The 22,430-nt window shown below is 46.5% G+C and overlaps 1 protein-coding gene across 1 annotated transcript in view; it reads right to left on the reverse strand.

Annotated features, from left to right (window-relative positions):
• TGM6 (transglutaminase 6) overlaps positions 1 to 13,326 on the reverse strand; it is a 29,881-nt gene extending 16,555 nt beyond the window's left edge. Inside the window, exons 1-7 of the mRNA XM_090285237.1 lie at positions 13,257 to 13,326; positions 5,717 to 5,890; positions 4,911 to 5,153; positions 4,027 to 4,145; positions 2,320 to 2,448; positions 763 to 940; positions 72 to 210 (exon numbers count right to left, since the gene is read on the reverse strand). Coding sequence (XP_090141363.1) covers positions 72 to 210; positions 763 to 940; positions 2,320 to 2,448; positions 4,027 to 4,145; positions 4,911 to 5,153; positions 5,717 to 5,890; positions 13,257 to 13,263 — 989 coding nt within the window. The 5' untranslated portion in view covers positions 13,264 to 13,326. The remainder of the gene's footprint in view (positions 1 to 71; positions 211 to 762; positions 941 to 2,319; positions 2,449 to 4,026; positions 4,146 to 4,910; positions 5,154 to 5,716; positions 5,891 to 13,256) is intronic.
• Positions 13,327 to 22,430: the final 9,104 nt, after the last annotated feature.

Consider the following 22,430-nt stretch of genomic DNA (forward strand, 5'->3'; position numbering starts at 1 on the left):
TGCCTCTCACTCCATCTCCAGAGAGCCCGGCTCCAGATCCAGGTCTGCTTCAGGAAGCCCCTGGGACCCACCACATGCTGTCTTCTGTCAGGTCCTCCAGGGTCCGCCCAAAGGAGTCCACGTATTTGTCCACACTCAGGTTCCTGTCCGTGTCATGGGCAGAGTTGAAGTTGGACACAACCCGTGTTGCGATCCCCAAGCACCTAAGGACTGAGAGGAGGAGGTTGGTGAGGTTCCAGAAGTAGGCCAGGGCCCTGGACAGGGGAGGGGTCTGGCTCCCCAAGCAGGCTGCCCCCTCATTTCTAGCTACAGGGTTCTCCTTATCTCTGTCTGCTTTGTCAGGGGCGAGACTCCTGTCTCCACTCTCAGAAACACCACCATCTCCTGCACATTCTTTCAGGGGACTTCTGGAGACACTACTCTCATCTCCTCCTTTTGAAGAGACAGGCTTCAAGGCTGGCAGGACCTTGGAAGCCATGTAACAGCCTGAGGGGACTAGGGGCCTTGGAGCCAAAGGATTTGCCCAAGGGCTCTCATTGAGTTCCAGGCAGAGGGAGGTGGGACTCCTGCAAAACAAATGGTCAACAGTCTCATAAATGAACTATCTGGTTTCTTTCATCATTAACAAGACTTCTAGTTCCCCATCACCAATAAAGAAAGATTGGATTCTTTTGGAGGGAGAAGAGGATCTATTCAAATATATGCAAATGAACACAAATGAGAGAACAGGCCCAGGATGGGGGACCTTCTTTCCCTCGGTACCTGTGCACATGACTCCAGCGAAGACCCAACACTGGCCGTATTTGACTGGCTTGTACCTGCCCTTGAACCACTTGTGCAGAATGGCCACGCTGCCACGCCAGTGCAGGGGGCTGGTGCCGCCGCCGTACTTGCCCTGCCACTGGCCTTGAACCACGCCTCGGTCATTGTTGCTGTTCACCTGGGCAGATGAGGGCATGGGTCCACCACCTGGCAGGGCTCCAACGTTGGATCACCCAGTCATTTGTGGCCACTCCTTGCTTTTCAAGTGTCTGAAAATCCGGGTCATCTACTGTCTTAAAATATCTACTTTTTGCTACTACTTATTACTTGCAATTATTTTCCTTTAGGATTTTCTATTGTTGAAAATCATCTAGTTTTAGAGCATTTCCTGTTTTAAATGGGGTGTTTTGGGGACTGTGGGTCATGTAATAATTATAGAGACAGCCAACATTCATTAAATGCTTACTGTGAGCACTATCCTAAAGGCTTTGGGCAAATTATATTAACCTGTTTAAAGTAATTTCTATTAATATTATTTTCCTTTTGTTTTCAGATAAAAAAAAATGAGAGAGATTCAGAGAGGTTAAAGGACTTTCCCAGATCACTCAGCAAGTTAGTAAAAGGAGCTCAGGACTTGTTCCATAGGGCCACAGTGCTCTACTGTCAGCACGGGTCACTGCTTTTGAGTCTCTGTGCTCCAACATCCCTCTGAGGTCTTGAGGAATTGAGAGCATCAGATATGAGAAAAACAGCTTTGTCCATTTTTGGAATCATAAGGCCCACTTAATCACCTTAACACTTGCTTTCTTAGAGGGAGATAAAAGGCCCTCTTGCTATTTTTTGTGGAGAAAGGACTGTGGCATGTAATGGATTAAAGATGGCAGCCCTTCCCCAGGAAGGTGGGTCTGTGTACCTTCTCCCCAAATCTGGGCTGGCCCTTGACTGCTTTAACCAATGACTATGGAGGAAGTGATGCTGTGCCAGTCTGCAGGCCCAGGCCTTATGCAGCTGGCAGCTCCTACTTTCTCTTTCTGGAACAATCTCTTGGGGAGAAGCCAGGTGTCATGCCTGATTACACTGAGACTTCCGCGCTCTGAGGAAACCCAACCTAGCCACATGGAAAGGCTTCATGGAGAGATAGAGCGATGACTGGCCAGCCCCAGCCCTTCCCGCTCTCCCAGCCCAGAGCCAGACACCAGAGTGAACAAGCTGCCCTCACATTCCAGCTCCAGCAGGCACGGCATGGGAGAGACCAAGGACACATTGACTGCTGGGAACAAGGCCCCAGATACATGGTTCCATCAAACCATCCCAGACACCTGCAGCCATCTAGACAACCCCAGCTGAAGCATCTTGGAGCAGAGAAAAGCCATCCTGCCCAAGTCCCTGATCTGTAAAACTGTAAGCATAATAAGTGGTTGTTTTACATCACTGAGTTTTTGGGTGGTTTCTTGGGCAGCAATAGAGAATTGAAACAAGAGGTGACTTGCGTGTGGCCCTGGGGTTGGCCTGGGATCCACGAGGGAGTGTGTATGCAGGGAAGGTGGGGCTCCTTACCATAGCACTGATGACCCTGGTGATGTAGATGGGGTCATGGCGGCAGGACACATCGGTGGCTGGGTCTTTTTGGTGACTGGGGCTTCGGTCCAGGATTGAGAGGGAAATGTTCAGGATGTCCTCTTCAAACTGTCCCCAGAAAGGCTGTGCTTAGAGGCCAGAGCCTCAACCATATTCTAGACCCTCCCATGACCTTCACCCAGTCAGTCACTTGTGTTGTGCAGGGGAGTTTGCCTCCCCCAAACCCCCAAGGTCACCACAGGGCATTCCCGAGTCTCAGAAACCCTTCTTTAAAGAGTCATCTGGGAGCCCTGGTAGGTGTGGCTCATTGGGTTGTGCACTGGCCTGTGAACTGAAAGGTCGCTGGTTTGATTCCTGGGTTTTGGGCCAGGTCCCCCGCTGGGGTCATGCGGGGGGCAACTTGCACATTGATGCTTCTCTTCCTCTCTTTCTCCTTCCCTTCCCCTCTCTCTAAAAATAAATAAATAAAATCTTAAAAAAAAAAGTCATCTGGGAACCAGAAGCTCAATCTTGATCCTGTCCTCTTCTGTTCAGTAGCTGCCCCCACCCCAGAGCTCCCACGGCTCCCGGCACACACAGCAGGTATTGTAGTATTGTGGTGTACTTGTGGCTCTAGAATCACACCTACCCCACTGGCCTACTCGTTTGGTTTCTATGATTTTTTTTTTCAACTGTATTTGAATTAATTGACAAACTGGGGGATTCATTTAAAACCTGGGAGACTTTTACATACAAATTAAAATTTCTAGTCTCTGAAAAGTTGCAAGGTCTGGGGACCCTCACTTTCCACATGACAATAAGAGGTAGATGCTGAGAAGTGGTTACCCCTTAGGTGGATCCTAAACTCTCCAGTGTATCATCCCTGCTCAGCCCCTGAGCCCTAAATGCTTTCCACTCCTGCTCCTCAGATCGGCAGTCAAGGTGCTTAACTTGCCTGGCCACCCTTCTGGTCGGGCACCCGGAGCCCAGGCAGGCCAAACTCCTCTAGTGGAACCTCAGCTACCCACTGACTTCCCATCTCCACGTTGCTCTATCTGTCTTTCCTCTGCCTGTCCAGACGCCACCCAACTTTGGATGCCCAGCCCAGATGCCACGATGCCTTCCACAATCCCTGGGATGGCTGGCATTTTCTTTCATGCTCTTCTGAATTTCCTCTTCTCCTCTCTCTACTCCCCTGACTTTCCTCTGCCCATCGCACCTGGTATTGTAACTTTAACTAAGCCAGTGGCTCTCAAGTGTGGCCCCAGACCAGAAGCCATGGCATCACCAGGGAACTTGTTAGAAATGTAAATTCTCAATGTCCTCCCCGCCCCCGCCCCAACCTACTGAATCAGCCGCTCTGGGGGTGGAATCCAGCCATCCACGTGTTTCAAGGAGCCTTCTGTATGACGCTGGCACATGCTTGAGATTGAGAACCCTTGGTCTAAGCTATTTACCTTTCTATAGCAGCTCTGACCAGTTCTGTTCCCAAATTATATCCAAAGCTTTTGCCTCCCCAAGGACCCAGCACAGCCCTGATGCAACTAATAGTAAGTGAATGAATGAATAAATGAACGAATGAATTTGCTCTAAGAGTCAGAGAGCTTGTCCCTCCTGGGAAGAAGTGAGCAGACAAAAGTTCTCCTTGGCTAGGTTTTTGCACGGCCCCAGCCCACGGCCCCCCTTCTGGCCTGTGCCCCTGGAGACCTGCCCGAAGTTCCAGCCTTGGGCTCGGATGTGCTTCTCCACTCCTCGGAAGATGATCCCGCTGTCATTGAGCACGTACTCCTGTCTCTCTTCCTCTGAGGCCAGAAACACGTCATCCTCTGAAAAGCAGTCATCAGGCCCAGCGTGGGCTGCGGCTCTGGCCTTGCCAGCCTGGGGAAGGGGCTACATCAGGGGTCAGCTGCAGGATGGGGCTGGGAGGCTGACTGGGGCAGGGGAGGCCGAAAGGGCTTGCTGGGCTCCCGGGCTGCCTAGAGGCCAACCTCCATTCCACTCGGCCGATCTTGCCTCAGGCAGGGACCAACCCCAACCCAGCCTAAGACTCAGAGATTTTAGGGGTCCTGGTGCCTCCGGGTGATCTAACTGATGCCTACAGCAGCCTCATATTTCTTAAATACTAGTAAGAATACTGACCCCAGTACCCCTTATGCTGTGCTTTATACATTACAAGCATTAGTGCTATGAATTCTCACCATAACCCTAAGAGGTAGGCGATGTTATTCTCATATTACAGATGAGAAAACAGACTCACAGAGGGCAGCAACAGCAGAGCTGGGGCTGAACCAAGGCTGTCTGATGGCTAAAGCCCAGGTCTTACCCACTCCTGGGCCTCTCCTGCCATCAGGCCCCTTCCCTGCCCACTGGCCTCTGCACACCAGGAAGCACCGAGTCCTGCCCCTCTGGCACCAGCTCCTGTGGAGCTCCTGCTGCCAGGGTCCCCTGCCTGGAGCCCACCGCCGCCTAAGCCAGGCTTGGGGCATTCGCCTCCCTGTCCATTAGCCTGACTCCCAGGCTCCCTCCAAGGGCAGGCCCTCCTCTAGGACCACTTCCAGGAAAACTTCTGCCTTGGACTTGGCAGCTCTTACCTGAGCACCATGGGTTGAAAAGGAGAACAAACTCCCCCAGCTTCCTGTCACTGTGCTTCCTGCGAGAGGAAACCCGGAATTTCAGCAGGTAGCGGCCAATGACGGCACTGGGAGGGCTGGTGAGGCCGATGGTCACTGTGTTCTCCTCCTGAGCCTCCTTCACTGCTGCCCAGGCATTTCCCACCTCCGGCTCTGATGTCTGGAACACAGCTTTGGTGTGGAGAGCCTCGGAAGCCTGTGGTCCTGGAGGAGAGGGGAGGGAATCAGGAGCCCCAGTCACCGTAGGAAACCCAGCGCCAGAGAAGAGGAAATGCTGCAAACCTGGAAGTGCAGCTTTCACCCGCTGAACTGCTGGGGCACTGTTGTGGGGAGGACCTGACCGAGACATAAGAGGGCCAGTGGCAGGATGGGGCACTCAGCTGTCCGGATTCCCACCCCCCTCCTGGATCACTTAAGAGAAAGTGGCAGGACCTTTGAGACCAAAGTCTGCCTTTGGCCTGGCCAGGAAGAAAAGCTCCGGCTCCAGAAGTGCCTGCTGATTTCCCATACCTCCCAAAGCTGTGGATTCCATAATATCCTCAAGATTCCAGAGTTGTCATCTCGTCTCTCCCACTGCCTGCTGGCAGTACCTCTCAGCCACCCCCAGAAAGCTGTCATCAAAAGCTTCCAGGATTCAGGGCTCATCTCAGCTCTAGGGATTTGCTTCCCCTCAAGTCTGGGCTAATGACCACAGGGTCTCAGGTCACTGGTCACAAGACAAGTGTTTCTGAGTACAGACCAGTGGAGGTTGCTTGTGAGCCGGTTACCTGTCTCTACCGTGAAGATGAGCGTCTCCTTGCAGTCCCGGGGACAGTTCAGCTCCAGTGTGAAGGTGAACATCTGGCCCCTGCGAACCACCAGCTCCGGGCCGGGGTACTCCTGGGTGTGGTGGGCAGCACCATTCATTGACCGCTGCCAGTCCACCTTGGCAACTCTGACCCCTGAGCCAGGAGAGGATGGCAATGAGGCAAAGCCCTTGTCACGTTTCTCATCCATGCCCTCCCATCTGCTTTAACCTGCCGGCCATGTGCTCCTGCAAGCACTGCTTGTCCTTTACAGTGAATTCTGGTTATTTTGTGGTAGTTACGTTCTGCAAAGGCTCCATGAACGCTGAATTAGTGAGCACTGAACCACTGCTTCTGGGGAAAGAACAGGGCTGGGTTCCTGTGAGCCTCTGGTCACAACTTTTTCATCAGCTGTTCATTACTTAACCTTGTTTTATGTGTGTTTCTGTTTGAAGGGACCTTATTTAATATATTACTGATTTGGTAACATTAAGCTCATGGACAATAGCCATATAACTGATGCCTGAATGAAGCTTATCTAACACATGTTTTCTCCATAAGGCACACTGTAGCCTTCCTGTGCATAGCATTTCAGCACTATGTTTGGGGCCATTTTAAACAGCAAAATTACAAAAAAAAAAAAAAAAAAAGGCAGAAAGCATGGCATTGAATAGACTGCAAAAGGAAATTTGTTTGTAGTACAAGAGCAAAAGTAGAAAGAGCAGAGCATGCAGGTTAGGCGACCCCATTTTTCATCACTCTGCACATGACTGAATGGCCATGAAGCACCAAGAATATTGACTTAGAGTTAAAATAAATTTTAGCGAGTAGGCTCATTTGCAAACATGGAGTTTGCAAATATGGGGATTAACTGTATATTCTCTGTGCCAGACTGGAGCCCCAAGAACAAGAGCATTATATTCCAGATGAGCAAGGGTGACACTGAAATAGATGAGTTCACAAATAACTAATTATCATTCTCATACCTGTTGTCAAGGCCAAGTGCATGGAGCTGAAAGAAAATATAAAACATGGGCCTTGCTGGGTCTGTAGGGTGACAAGCAAGGTGTGTAGAGAAGCAAATCTGAGCTCAGGGCTGAAACTTTGGGCTTGCTTGAGGAGGTGGCGTTTAGATGGTCTTGAAGTGGATGGGGTTTTCTCCAGGGGACAGGTGAGGGGCATACGCAGCTTCAGCCCAAGTATCCACTCCCTCCATCCGTTTCTATCTACTTCAGCTGGGTAATGCTGCCCCAGGTAATGTGAAAGCCACCCTGCCCCCACCTGCCCCCAGCCATGATAATAAGAATAATAAGATTAATAGCTAACACATTCATGCTTCCTGTGAGTCAGGCAATATCCTCTAAAATGGGTGCCTTTATTAAGAAGCATCTCAGGAGGAAAAGAATGAGACCCCTAAAATCTTGCCTTTTGAGGTTCACTATTATTGGAAGTTTTTTTTTGACAAAGTGAAGTGGTCTTGACGGAAGTTTGCTACTGTTATCATTCAAGTTTACATCTCCACTCTGACTTCTCCTTTGAAATCCAAACAATATATTCAACTATCTACTCAAATCTCCATTTGGTGGTCTTCTAGGCAAATCTAACCTAACATGCTGAACTCTTGATTTCTTGCCTGCTCCACCCCCAAGTCTCGGATTTTCCCATCTTGGTGGATGGCATCCCATCTGTTCTGGGGCCCAGGGACAAACCAGGAAATTTTCTTTGATTCCCCTTCCCTCTCACATTCCTTATCTAATCCATCATCAAGTTGACATGGTACCACCTCCAAAAGATGCCCTGAATCCATCCCATGTCTCTGTTTCCACTGCTATCCTAGACCAAGCTACTGGCATCTCTCTTGTCCAGACTGTAAAAGCCTTCGAACAGGTCTCCATTCATGAAGAGTGGGCTGGTGCTAGTCTCAATACCTAGGCCTGAGATTCTTGGAAAAGGCTAGTTCTAGCTAGCCTGGCATCATGGTCTGGGGATAATGACTGAACACATGAATAGGAACTTACGCGGCTGACACGTGTATCCCAAGCTTGGGAGCCCCAACAGCCACTGCTGTGGTGGGTTGAGCCTGAACTGTACAGGACCTCTGCTCAACAGCGCCCCTGTGTGGCAGGGGACTTCCTCATGGCTTGCCAGTTCTCACACTTGAAAGTAGGACTGAAGCTTTCCCATTGAGTTCTTGGGCAGGAAAAGATCTCTCAAATCTCAGAACTTTGACTTTGAACAGCCTCTGTTTAGTCCGAAAACTCAGGCAGGAACACCCCTTACCTCGTACACAGGATTGGCTGATCTAATAGTAGCAGCAGGGCTGGAAGGACCATTAGAAGCCCACATCTCCATTTTATTGACAGAAACTAAGACCCACAGATGGAAAGAAAGGGACTTCTTGTCTGAGGGCACACTGGAGCTGAAGCCCCCTAAGACAAGTCATGACCTATGTTGGGACAGGCCAGAAGAGAATGCAATTTCATTCATACATTCTTTTTTTTTTTTTAAGGAATGAGTCAGGCGCAGGGGATGAGGTTATTGGGTTGTAATTATCTTAGCTCTGGCATGCCCAAGAGCCCTTACAAGGGGGGCGGTGCTGGCTTACAGGTGTGGCAGATTCTTGGATCCTGGGCCATGGGTTCATGCCCTGGTAATTCCTCCTTGGCTTCCCCTTTCCCTGTAACAGCCCAAACCAGCCCTCATCACCCTCTGGGCATATGAAACCTCATCACAGGGGGATAAGAGGGGCAGGATGAGTCAGAACTGTCATTATTATCATTATCCCTGGATCTCAAAGATCATCTCCCTTGCAACTTCCTGCCCAGGGTCAAGTTCTCAGCGGATACACGATCGTGGTTCCAGTTTGCACACTTCCGAGAGGCAGTTCATTCACTACCCAGATATTGAAAAAGGTCTTCCTTCCACTAAACCAAGGTCTTTTTTCTTGTTCTACTTGTCCCCATTTGTCCCTACTCTGTCCTGTTACTGCCACAGAAGAAACACAGCTGTTCCTTTTGCCCCTTGACAATTTTGCAGAACTATTACCAAGAAGAAACCCTGACCTGCCACCAGCTCTACACCTGCCTTATCCCAGGAGGTCACTGCGCTGGTCCCTGTGTGAGCTGTCCCCAGAGCTGCTCTTTTGGTGATCTAAGTAATCTGTGCTCATTAGCATTGCACTCCCGTGACCTGGCATTTGTGGGCTGATATACAGGCCAGGATCCTGCAGGGAGAAAGCAATTGTTCTGGTGATTACAGCCAATCCTGCCCTAGCCCTCATGGAGACGAATAAGCACCAAGAAGGGGAGCCGATGTATAGGCAGCTCAGGGCCAGGGTCCAGAACCCACTACTGAAATAAATCTAATATCACCTCCTCTCTGTACTCAGCTCAAGTTCTGCTCTCTGAGACTATTTGATTGCCCCAAGTCAATCATCAAGGAAGCCCAGTTATAGTTCGTTGCTTACATGTCTCCCTCCTCCACTAGACTGTAAGCCCCCTGAAGGCGAGGCCTGGGGCTCATTCTCTCTGGGTTGTTCGGACCTGGCTCAGGTGGCTCAGGACCCAGGGCATAGTAGGTGCTCAGTGAACATGGGTTGGATGAATGATGAATGTCCCTCGCTGTCCCGTGGCTGGGATGGGGGTGTGAAAAGGGGAGCTGATGCTCACCAGCTTCTGGGCACACCCCCAAGGATCAGCACTCATGCCCCAGCTTCTCCACCCATCCATAATTCCTCTCCATCAAACTGTCACATTCTGAAACCTGCCTTTTCATCCTAACTTCCTTGGGTCCTGGAGGTGGGTGGAGTGTGTGGCTTGAGTCCAGGCAGGCCAACCTGCCACTGGTTCCATGTGGGACTCAGGCTAAATTGCTTCCCTCTGAGCCTCAGTTTTCTTACCTGAAAAATGACCCAGGATTCTTAGGGGTTGGATCATCTGTGGTTTTCCAAGTCGAGTGCCTCTGATACCCCAGGACTCCTCTCAGCCCCTCCCCACAATACCTGCCTCCCCTTCAAAGTGGGCACCAAGGAAGGGATGGAAGAGGCAATGTCACATCTGGGAACCCTCTGGTTGACAGCACACCTGAGGCTTTGAGGACAGAATAGTTGACAGGTTGTTAGTCCCTGGGCCCCCACCCTGGGTTATATGCAGGGTGAGCTACCAGCCCTGAGCTCAAGGACCCCAGGCCTGAGGCTGTGCCCACCAGACACAAGGAGAGAGGGATGCCATAAGAGCTCTCTCTCCATGTACCCTGTCACCCCAAAGTCTCTCGCCCCCTCCAGCTTTGCTGCCCTGTACCCTTTCTCCCACCTTCCACTCTGCACAGCCATTAGGAACTTGATTTTAGAGGCAGACTTTGTGACGTGTTGGCTGTGTGACTTGAGGCATGTGATCAAACCTCTCTCAACCTCAGTCTCCTGGTGAAAATATGGGTGATAATAGCTGTCTCCTTGAGTTGTGAGGATTAAATGAATCAATTCATCGAAGTGCTCAGCACAGTACCAGCACCCATTATGTACACACTAAATGTGCATGTTATTAATCATATTTTCAGTATTTGCACAAGAAGTCCTGGCTGCCTTTCCACTGTTCTCCTGAATCTTCCACTTATTGGCTGTGGGCTCTGGATAAGTTAAATGGACCTCTCTGAAGTTCAGATTTCTTTTCCTGAAAAGTAGAAATAATAATGCCTCCCTCATCGAGTTTAGGGAGGATGAGGTAATGACTATAAACAGGGTGGTGAGAAAATATATCACTTAAATCTGGAAATTCTGAGAGTGAAAGGAGAAGCCAGTAATAAACACTCCAGGACAAAAAGCTTCAAGCAGGCTGAGTGGGCTCCTTACTTACAGGGTACCCAGCACAGTGCCGAGTCTGCAGTGACAAGGCCAATAGGTGGGGTTTTCCATTGTTGCCTCCTTCTCTCCTCAAATCTTCCCCTCTTCTCTTTGGTTCTTTCCTCTTGATTCTTATACACACTGTTTTTCTCTTTATTCCTTCCTCTCCACCTCTTGCTTAAATTATTGATTGACCCCAACAGCTTCAGAACATTTTTAGCCGCACCAGTTCAATCCATCCTGTTACATTACTATGAAGAAACGGAGGCTCCGCCAAGGGAAGAGACTTTTCTGATTGCACAGCAGTCAGCCTGCCGTGTCCCCTGCTCAGGACCCAACATGCCCACAACCAGGAGTCTGGCATCCAAGGTCCCATCCCCCAATCCCTGACAACCCCGTCTTCTCTCTAGCTCACTTGCTCAACAGCTTCCCCCAGAGATCAGCCCAAGAAAGAGTCCTAGTTGGAGGGAAGGCTCTGTGAGCGGAAGACTGCCTCCCACCCCAGCCTTAGCTCACTCCAGCTGTTCTTCCTCCTGCCTTCGGAGACACCAAATTGCTGATGATGCTTTCCTCCCCAGAACTCTGTCCCAGCCCGAGAATAGCAGCCAGTTGGACTGAAACCAGGAAGATTTGCTGAAGCCAGTGACATTTCTCAGACTCTGGACTCCACATAATTGGTTTTTAATGGGCCCCATTATGACCCTCTCCTTAATGTGCATCATGGGCACCTGACCTCCACAGCTAAATGATTAATTGGGGTGTTGCCTGGGGCCACTGCCCAATCTCCCTTTTCTTTCCAGTCCTGTTGGAAGTTGCTGGCCTGTCTCTCATTGGTAGGCAGTGGCCCATCCACTCCAACCCAATTTCCCAGCCAGAACCACCCTTGCAGAGAGTATTCTTTTTTTTTTTTTTAAATCCTCACTCAAGGATGTGTTATTATTGCTTTTAGAGAGAGAGGAAGGCGAGGGTGGGGTTGGGGGAGAGAGAGAGAGAAAGAGAGAGGAAAACATCAATGTGAGAGAGAAACATTGACTAGTTGCCTCCTGTTTGCACCTTGAGGGGGATCAAACCCACAACCTAGGCATGTGACCTCACCAGCAATCGAACCTTCAACCTTTGTGTACAGGACAATGCACCAATCAACTGAGCCACCTGGCCAGGGCGAGAGTTTTCCTGGGTCTTAGAATTTCTGAGCCAAAGATTATTACAATTTAACAATGGCAAAAGGGTTTTATTTCAATGATTAACACAGATCAAGTGGTAGGGACTACATGAACTATGCTGAGGAGAATTCTGAGCCACGTCCAGGCCCTGCAGGGAAGAGCTCTGACAGAGGGGGAGAGAAGAGCAGCGTGCAGGGCACATACTTTCCATCCAGGATCTGATGTCTGTCATCCATGCACAGACTGCATAGTAGGCTTGGTCTACTGCTCTGAGAAGGAGGTCCCCAAGTGGCCTGATGTCTTACAGATGGAAAGATCGAGGTTCAGAGAGAGGAATGGTCACCCAGAAAATTAGTAACAGACCCGACATTGGAACCCTCATCACTGACTTTTCTCCTAGGAGAATCCTTTCTCAGCAATTAAACTTGGTTAAGTTTAAGATGGATGGGGAAGAGGACTTCTAGGTAAACTCTGAAAAGCAGATCCTGAAAGAAACAAAACTAGTCCCCTGTAAACCAGGGTTAATAGTGAGAAGCTACTCCAGCTCTCGAAACTGTAGCACAGGGAGTGAACTGGGGTATGAGGCCTGGTCCTCAGGGAGCAGACCTGTCCTAAGAACCAGACAGGCCAGATGCCAGTAATGTTTGTAACTGGCAGGGGACAGTAAGAAGAAGATGTTCAAATATGACAAGAACATTAAAATACATGCCTTTGAAAGTAAAAAGTAAAAAAAATAAATGAGTTGACTCACAGAATGGTCACATGATGCTGAACAATTGAAAACAAGAGGCATAGGATTAGAGACATCCTTTAAAGACCTGGACCCCAGCTCCTACCACAGAGGTGATATGAAATATGTAACTGTTAACTAACAGACAAGTTCCCATGGTGAGAGAGGAATTTGCCCCTCACTATACTGGGGCCACAGGGGGCATATTTTCTAAGTGTACTGTCTACAAGTGCCCACACTTGGTCCATCAATTCCTCATTGCAGGCCTGTGAGATAATTTGCATTATGATCCCTGTTTTACAGATGAGAAAACGGAAGCACCAAGGGCAAGTTCTTTTGAGAGTTCAAAGTTACATTGCTCTTTTACTTCACACAGAATTGCCCTTGCCCTCGAGTCCCTGGGGTGGGAATTAGAAAAGGATGCAGCTCTTGGGGCCTCTTCTCCACAGACAGCCTACAATTCCCAATTCTGCCCAGAAATGTTTCTGATCCATGTCATGTACACGGGGTGTGAGAAGATTTCGGTTCTTCTACTCTTCCCTTTCTTCTCCCTCCCTCCTCCTGCTCATCAAGGCGTGTGGTGAAGGCCTGGCTCCAGCCCAGGAAGGGCTCTGTCACAGCCTTGCTGGGTGGTTTGGGGTTGGCTCTTTCTATCTCTGGGCCTCCATGTTTTAACGAACTTGAGGGAACAGCTCTGGGATCATGCAGCCCTACAGTCCTAACACTCAATGATCAAAGTTTCATTCTGCAGACACCCCTTCTCCTGAGGCCCCCCAGGCCACGCCCACTTACCAGCCATGCCAGGGCCAGCCGACTCCTTGCTTCCTCTGCACAGCAGTGTGTGGACTGTCAGGACGGTGTGTCGGAGCTGCCAGCCAGACCCAGGTTAACAAGGCAGATCTTAGAACACTCCTGAGCCTACAGAATTCAAGAGGAGGTGTGGTCCTTTTCACCCCAACAGCAACACCTACAAGACACCTAATCACCCAATAATTGCCCTGGATTGTACCTCGAAGGTATCCAGCGTGGGAGTGGCTTCAACTAAGGAAACTTCCACATTCTCTGTGGGAGAAACCGAGGCCCCAAAAGACCACAAGCCAGGCAAGGAACAGAGGAGGAAGGAGAGGAAAGTAGAGTGGAACGAGGTTTATGGTCAGCCTTTTTCACCCCTCACAACAACCCTCAAACGAGGGGATCCTAAAGGTACATGGTTACAAGGTGCAGAGCTAGGACTAGGACCCAGTCTCAGGGCATTCAGTCTGGGGGGGTCTTCCCCCCTTGCTAAGTGGGATGAGGAAGTTCCAGAGACCACCACACTTCTCTCTTCTATGTGGGCTCCAGAGGCATCTGGAGGGGCAAAGGCCCATTTCCTCTCAAAGGGGCATACCACCATAATGCCACAGCCTGCCGCAAGCCTGCACACATCCACTGACCAGCAGGGTAAGCCTTCACGGAGGAGCCCTGAGTTTTGGAGGAACAAACTTTAGATCTGCACAGACCTGAATTTGAAGACCAGCTCCTACTCATGGTCACCCTGTGACTCTGACTAAGGTCTATGATCCTCCCTGAGCCTCAGTAAAATAATGACAGTGACCTCTCTATAAGAGACATGAAGTGGGTGATTGGGCTAACTCAAGGACATGGCTTAGGAAACCTGGCTTGCCTGTCCCTCCTCTCGGTCCTTTGGGAGCTGGACCATTCTTGAACTTATCCATCTGCCTGGGTTAGATCTACCCTGGAAATTTGGAGGCGACCCTCAGCTTGACTTTTGCAGGGCCTCCCTCTGACAACCCAACTGCCAGGAGAGATGTCAACCTAGGTTCTTGGTGTGGCTCAGCGGATTGAGTGATGCCCTGCGAACCAAAGGGTCACTGGTTTGATTCCCAGTCAGGGCACATGCCTGGATTGCTGGCTAGGTCCCTGGTTGAGGAACATGAGAGGCAACCCCAAAAGAATGTTTCTCTTTCTCTCTTTCTCCCTCCATTCCCCTCTCTCTAAAAGCAAATAAATAAAATCTTTAAAAAAGAAAAAGAGAGGAATGGTTCTCTGATTCAATGGTGAAGCCATGGGTACCCTGTGACCTCTTTCCAGAAACCGGCTTCTCCACCTGTAGAGTAGAGGGACTGAACGGAAGTATTCTGAAGGGCTATTCTAGTTCAAGGGCTAAGGTTCCAGAGTTCAAAGACTCTAGACTTCAAAGCTTCGAAAGCCTTATGAGCAATGAAATAGAATTATATTTTCATGGGAGCTGGGAGGGAAGTTTCTCCTTGCTGGGAAGGGCCTTGCAGGGATGACTGGGGCCATCAGAAACTGGGTAGGGTTGGCTGGCCAGGAAAGGAGAAGTGGGAGGGGGTGGACAGGAGGGGCGGGCGGTGGCCTGTGTGCTGTGTGCTATTGCTCTCTGTGGGCACCCAAACATTTGGGAAATTGTCTATAAAAACCCCAAAGTGTTTGATGTGGTTGGATTTCTTATAGAAAGTGGCGAAGGGGTTGACTTGTGCTTGTCAGCGTGACACAGGGCAAACATCTTTAATGGACAGACCTGAGAACTACCAAAGCTGCCTTTCTGCTTGTGCAGGGTCATGCTCCTCCCCACTAATGACAGTTTATTCAGAGATCTTTTATCTTTCATTTTGGATTTGCCTGGGCTGGGTATTCCAGAACACAAGCCATTCAAAAGCACTCCCTGTCCTCCGCCTGCCCCATGAGAACCCAAACAACAATTCATACTCAGCTTTGGGGGAGAGCAGCGTAGCCTGGCTGTAAAGGCCTGGGATGAAGGCCAGGAAACTGGGCTTTTATCTCTGGGCTAAACTGGCTGTGTGACCCTCTGCAAGTCAGCCACCTTCTCTGGGCCTTGGATCCCTCATCTGTGAAATAAGGTTATGATTGAGTTTTACCAGTTCCAACATTCTTTGATTCTAAAATGATCAGGCTGGAGATGGCAGACGGGATCCAAAGACTGAGGCAACTTAGTATATATACCCCAATGCCACGTGGGCCAATGCCTGGCAGATAGCGGGTACTTCACAAATTAAAATCCATGCCTGTGGAATAAACAGATGTTTTAAAGATAGTGTCATTGTCTTTCTGACTGTAGAGATAATACACACTCATGTAGAAAATTCAAGCAACAGAGATAAAGCATATATGCATATTTAAATCAATTTACATAATAAATCCTATTGTATGGAGAAGATTTGTAACTTGACCTTTTTCTTAAGCACATATTGTACTTATATTGTGTTCTGTTTCAAATCATAGAGTATAGACAGGCACTGCCATCATTGGTGGCATCTTGTGTGGATTTACATAATTCAGCTAACCCCTCTCACATCAATGGGAATTCAGGTTGTTTCCAGCTTTTTGTCTTCATGAAGAAACGTAATGCTACTTTTACAGATATTTTTGTGTACTTCCCATTTCAGGCTCCTTGACTGAAGATACCTTGTGGACTTCAGACTTCTTTGTCCTCCCACTTGCTCCCCAGCACCAGGTCCTAACATGGCGGGGAGGAGGCCATGCTAAAGTTCCCTGTCCTTGTGGTGGGGTGAATACAGAAAAAATAGGGCAGTGAATGACGGGGGAGGGGCCTTCTCCAGGCAGCAAAGCAGCAGGGGCCTAGGCAGGGCGCTTGCCCTTCCAGCGGGTAATGGATTATTTACAGGCTTAAGACCAGCAAAATGTGAGCACCAAAAATAATTTAAATTAAAAAAAATAAATCAGTGGTCACCTTGGAAAAAAATAAGAACCTTGCTGGGTTCATTTAATTTCAAATTTACTCTTGTTCAATTATAGAGACTGCGAGCGCACTGTGACTTTTTCGGGACTCAGAGCATCTATCTGGCAGTGCGCGAGGCAGAGCTGTGAACCCGCGAGTGTGAGGTCCACAGACCGGCAGTATCAGCATCACGTGGGAGCTGGTTAGAAGCGCAGACTTCTGGGCCTACTGAAGACCCCTGAACCAGAATCTGCTTTTAACAGCTACTCAAGGGAATCCCAAGAACATTAAAGTTTGAGAAGCTCTATCCAGGGTATCCATTCTCAGAGGGAGATCCACGGTCCTTCGACTCTTAACGAATCTGGGAAGTAAAATTATGTTTGTAATATTCTTAAGGTTTTTTGGGGGCTCATTTCAACTCATTCTCTCATGAGTGTACAGTGGAGTTTTCCAGAGGCTACATGATATATGCTGTTGAAAAAAAATTTAATGTAAAAGCAGATATATGAATAGAGTTGTTTTTCTAGTAAGCCTCCTATATAGTTAATGGCATTTGTTTAAAAGAGGTAAAACAATATCGTTCTTATTAATATTATATTTAGTTTTGGAAACTATAGCTATATTTTTCATAAACAAGTGTTACTTGTGTTAAGATGCAATGAGTTTATTAGTTTTTAAATGAATTAATGAATAAAACTTTTGTAAGTTTCTTAGTGTTAATTTCCAAATTGGTAACTATTCATAGATATAACCCATGTAAGCAAGCACTCTTTGGGATTCTCAATAATTTTTATGAGTGTGAAGAAGTCCTGAGACCAAAATGTTTGAGAACTGTTGGTGTGGAATATGCTTGCCCTTTAGGATTCTAGTTTGGCCATTCAACAGAAAATCACAGGAGAGGGGGCCTGAGGCTGTGGCCAATTTAAAATGGGCCATAGGCCAGAAAAATCTAGGGGCAATGGGAAGCTGCAGGTTTGCCACCTATGGGTGAATCCCAAGGTGTGAGCAGTCAGCCAGACATACGTGTGGTTAGGCTGGGAGTCACTTACATTGTCTTGGAAATTCATCCTCATAGGACAATGAGTCAGAAGGACCATCCACAGCTAGATTTGAGCTAGTCTGATGTCAGGCTGTCTCTTCCCCTCTCTGGGCCTCTGTCAACTGGGCTGTAAAATGGGTGATACTGTTTCCCTCCACCCCTGGGAGAAGTCATAGGACAACTAATAAAGAACTGTGAAGCTCTAACTCATCTCCACATCACCTTGTACTCAGAATAACTACCCCAGTAACATAGACAGAGTTCAAACTCTGGGAGGGAGGTGCTTGCCCAGCCAGAAGGCAAGTCGTACTTCCTCCATTGTCAGCAAGCCTTGTCATTGCCCACTGTCTGCAGGCCAGAAGCTGTGGGGCAAGCCAGCAGCTTAGAGCTGGCCTCACCCTGTCCCCAGTGTCTGGGTGTGGTCCTTTTCATCCATCTACCCATCTATCAAATATCATCAGGATCTAGAAGCTGCTACGAAGCTACAAAGCATTCAGAGCTTACTGTACTCTTGCTTTGGGTGTTCATGATCCACTCATCTACTTATACATTCATTCTTCATTCATTCACTCCTTCCAAAGTTTAGTCAGCAAATATTTCTTTGTGCCCACTAAAGGGCAAATCACTGTGGAGCCTACAGAGACAGCAGTAATGTGGCACTTTTTCTATCAATGTGTAAATATTGGGGGGGTATTTGCTACCCCAAAATGTGCCACTTTGACATATTGATTATTTTGAATTAAAGTTCCTTGAGAAACAGCTGGTGCAAAAAGGACTCCTGATCTTCCTCTCTGTCTCCCTGAAAGCAGGAAATAAGTCTTCCATGTGAAAGGTTCCCTCCTGGAACCAGGAGGTGAAGAGACATCTTTATCACCAGAGATAGGAAATTCAGGGCCTAGAAGGCTGTGTGAATACACTCTGCTTAGTTTCTTCACTGAATAGTACCCAAGCCAAAGTTCCTTTGTCTTCTCAGTTCTTCATGAATTTATTGTTTCTTTGTTTAAAAAAATAAAAGCTGCCTGCTTTGGTTATTTCTTTAGGTCCTGTATCTATGAGCCCTCCATACATATGAAATTAAACTTGATTTTTTCGTGTTAATCTGCGTCATGTCAATTTAATTCTTAAACCAGTCAGAAGGACCAAGAAGAGTAGAAAGAAAAGTTTTTCCTCCCTGACAATATCAACCAGTTCTAGATATTCCCCTTGCTTTTTATTGGTTCACTCATTCTGTAATGAGGATAGCGTTTTTGAAGTATTTCCAACTTTATTTCCTCTAAATTATGTTGCCCTGGGACTCCTCACTCACTGTGCTCCTAAAGAACTGAGACCTAATCATAGGATTATAGAATGCTTTCCCTCCCTTACACTTATCGCCACATCACTAAAGGCCTATTTATTTACTAAAGTTCCTTTTACCTAGCTCAGCTTTCACCAAAAAATTAAAAGACATACTAAAAATCAAAATCACAGTTTGAAAGGACATAGAAAACATCAGAACCTGACTCAGATATAGCAGGAATGTTGGAATTATCAGACTAGAAATGTAAATGATCTATGATTAACATGCTAAGAGCTCTGATGGGAAAAGTAGACAACATGCAAAAACAGATAGGTAATGTAAGCAGGTAATGTAAGCAAAGGGATGGAAATCCTAAGAATGAATCAAAAAGAAGTCGTAGAAATACTGTAACAGGAATGAAGAATGCCTTTGATGGGCTCATTAGTAGACAGCACAAGGCTAAGAAAAGAATCAGTGAGCTTGAAGATATGTCAATAGACACTTCCAGGTAGAGGGAAAAATGGCAAATAACTAGTAGATCTGAAAAAAACTATTTCTAATCTGGCAATGGAAGAAACCAAACAGTGATGAAAACTGACTCAATAGTTATTGCGAAGTCCCCCCAAAGGCTCCAGAACTGACAGCACCAGACACCTGGTGCTGTAACTGGGGGAGGGACTTGTAGTAATAAAATAAGAATTGGTTGAAAGTCTGTTTATGAAGGAGCCAGTCCCAGGTCCCTTCCCCCATTCTGTGAGCTGAATGGCTTCCTTTCCCCTGGGCCCAATAAAGACTGAAGCTTTATTTTTTGAAGAGGATGTGACAAAGACTAAAGCACAACATACACAGTTGAGTCCTGGGGTACAGCCCTAAGAATAGGGGTGTTGAGGGGATTTTACATGCTGGATGTTGAGATGCTGGCCCAGTCCACCTCTGCCTTCTTCCCTTACTTTCCACATATGATGCTGGCAGTCCCCACTGTTAAATATGAACATAAAAGACTTACTAGTCATCTGAAGAAAACTTCTAATGTGAAAGAGAGAGGGAAAAATAAACATTTTAAAACAAGAATCTTGGAGGAAAAGACCTATTTGAAGAGAAACATTTCAGGAAAATAAACTGTTCTGGATCTCTTCAGAACTGTGAAAAGATATTACAACCATGAAACAAAAACAGGGTATAATATTTTTAAAAAGTTCTAGATAAACAAAAGCTCTAGGAAACTACAAATATGATAGCAGAAATGAAAACTTTGAATATAAATCTCAAAGACTGAAGTTGAATATATTGCTCAGCAGGTAGTAGAAAAAGAAAACAAGAAAGAACGCACAAGAGAGAAAAGATAAGAAAATTCGAAGGCCAGTCCATAAGGTCCAATATCTGATCAACATAATTTTCAGGAAAAAATAGAGAAATAGAGACAGAGAAAAATGACCAATGAAACATTTTAAGAAAAATTTCCAGGTTAGAAGGAATCACTGAATGCCAAGTAGAATGGATGATGGGTGAATATGATCATTCAGCAAGTCTTGTGAAATCAGATAACACCAGAGACAAAGAGAACATCCTACAGGGCTCCAGAGGAGAATAATAGATAACACACAAAGCATTGAAATGAAAATGGTTTCAATTCTTTTCAACAATAGTCCTGGAATGGCATGTCCCAAACTTTAACAAATGTCTCAACACCTTGTTTTAATTGAGATGAAATTCACATAACGTAAAATTTATTATTTAAACCATTTTAAATAGTATGATTCAATGCACTTAGGACATTCACAATGTTGTGCAACCATTCTGATCTTGTTCCAGAACATTCTGTCACATTGTAGCATGTGTCAGTACTTCATTCCTTTTTATGGACAAATAATATTCCATTGTATGAATATGCCATATTTTGTTTATCTATTCATAATTTGATGGACATTGAGTTGTTTCCACTTTTGGCTATTGTAAATATTGCTGATCTGAATATTCATGTACATGTTTTTGTTTCAACCAAAGTCTGTAAAGCTAGTCATTAGGTTATACTGAAAAAATAATAACACTAGCATACAGAGAATTCCGAGGGAATGCAATTTCCAGTTTAGAATTCTCTACCCAGCCAAACTATAAGTCAAGTGTGATGGTAAAATAAAGACATTTGTTTCCCTCCAGGGACCCTTTCTCAGAAAATTACTGAGGAATATCCTGCAACATCAAAGAGGGAGTAAGCCAGGTAAGGAGAAAATATATGTGATACAGGAGACAAGAGCTCCAACAGAGAAGAAAAGTAAATCTCAGGATGGTTCAGAAGGGAAATACCAGGAGGCCAGCTGGGCATCACATATAAGAAGCAGGCAGTTCAGGGAACAGAGGTCAAAAGGCTCTGAAAGAAACCTCTTCAGCAGGTTAAAATTATTAGAATACCTCCCTAGTGTGTATGAAAGTTCTGAGAGACTATTTCAATAATAAGCAAAGTGTTTTGTTTCTGAAATAGTAATGAATAAATGGAAAATGAGGCAGATGTAAAGCCTAGATTTTAAGTCATTAATGCCAGGGAAAACAAAATGTTGTGCAGGGAAGGAAAAAAAAAAGGCATGATTCAACTACATGGATGTTCTAATCATGTAAGCACCACATAATAATCTAACCAAAGTCACAACACAGTCAACTGGGAGGATGAAGCTGGGAAGGCGGCACCTGGGTGATGGTGCTGGGAATTAAGAGGACTTAATACTCATTTTTCATGGTGGGAAGTCACTGGACAGTTGTCACTGTATTTCTAAAAAATATAAGAAAGTAACAATTAAGTGAACTGAGCATGTTATTTGGAGACATGAATATAAATTTAAAAAATTTTAGAAACCATGAAGGTGTATTTGTTTTGTAATTCTGCATAATACGTTACCACAAACAATGGCTTAAAACAACACCCATGGAAATGTTTGGCGGCCCCTCAAAAGGTCAAACATAAAATTACCACATGACCCTGCAAGTCTACTCCTAGCTACGGAGTCAAGAGAATTGAAAGCAGATCCTTAAATGCATACATGTACCCCGTTTGTGGCAGCATGATTTACAATGTCAGAAAGGGGGAAACAACCCAGATTCGTATCAAGGAATAAATGCATGAGCAAATTGTGAGGTATGCATACAATGGAATATTATTCAGCTATAAAAAGGAATGAAGCATTGATACAGGATACAACGTGAATAAACCATAATGCTAAGTGGAAGAAACCAGACAAAAACGGTCACATACTCTAATGACTCCTTTCATCTGAAATACCCAGAACAGGTAAAACCAGAGAGAGAGAAAGCTGACAGATAGTTGCCAGGGGCTGGAGGGCGGGGCGAGGGGGGGGGGGATGGGAGCGGGGAGTGACCGCTTAATGGGTATGAGGTTCTTGTTTGGGGGACGAAAATGTTTTAGAACTATACAGAGGTGGTGGTTTTACAATATTGTGAATGTACTAAATCCCACTGAATTGTTCACTTTAAAGTGGTTAGTTTATGTGAATTTTGCCTCAATAAAGTAAAATCCTATATAATCTAATTGTGTGGTATTTTTCTGGGTTAGTGTGTGTAACAGAGCAGCCCGCTAACCTGATGAAGAGAATCTACCATGAGGTAGAATTATGACCTGATTTTTGTTCTCCTCCTGCTCCGCCTTTTCCCTTCCTCTTCCCTCGGTCCCTCCTTTTCTCCTCCTCCTCTCCCTCTTCCTCCTTCTTTGGCTATTTCATTCTGTTTTTCCATTTAATTCCATTCCAAAATACGGAGTAGTACACTTCCCTTTAAAGAGTCTCACTTCGCTTTAAAGACTGGAGGAAGGGGCGTGTTATTAGTGCCATTTGAAAATGTTCTGGGCGTCTTTAACTTGAGTAGTAAGCAAATATGACAAGTCTACATTCTCCAGAATGGGGAGGAAAATCCAAAAATTAT

The sequence above is a fragment of the Furipterus horrens genome, unplaced genomic scaffold, assembly GCF_987537825.1.
Source record: "Furipterus horrens unplaced genomic scaffold, mFurHor1.1.pri manual_scaffold_8, whole genome shotgun sequence".
In the NCBI taxonomy this organism is placed as follows: domain Eukaryota; kingdom Metazoa; phylum Chordata; class Mammalia; order Chiroptera; family Furipteridae; genus Furipterus; species Furipterus horrens.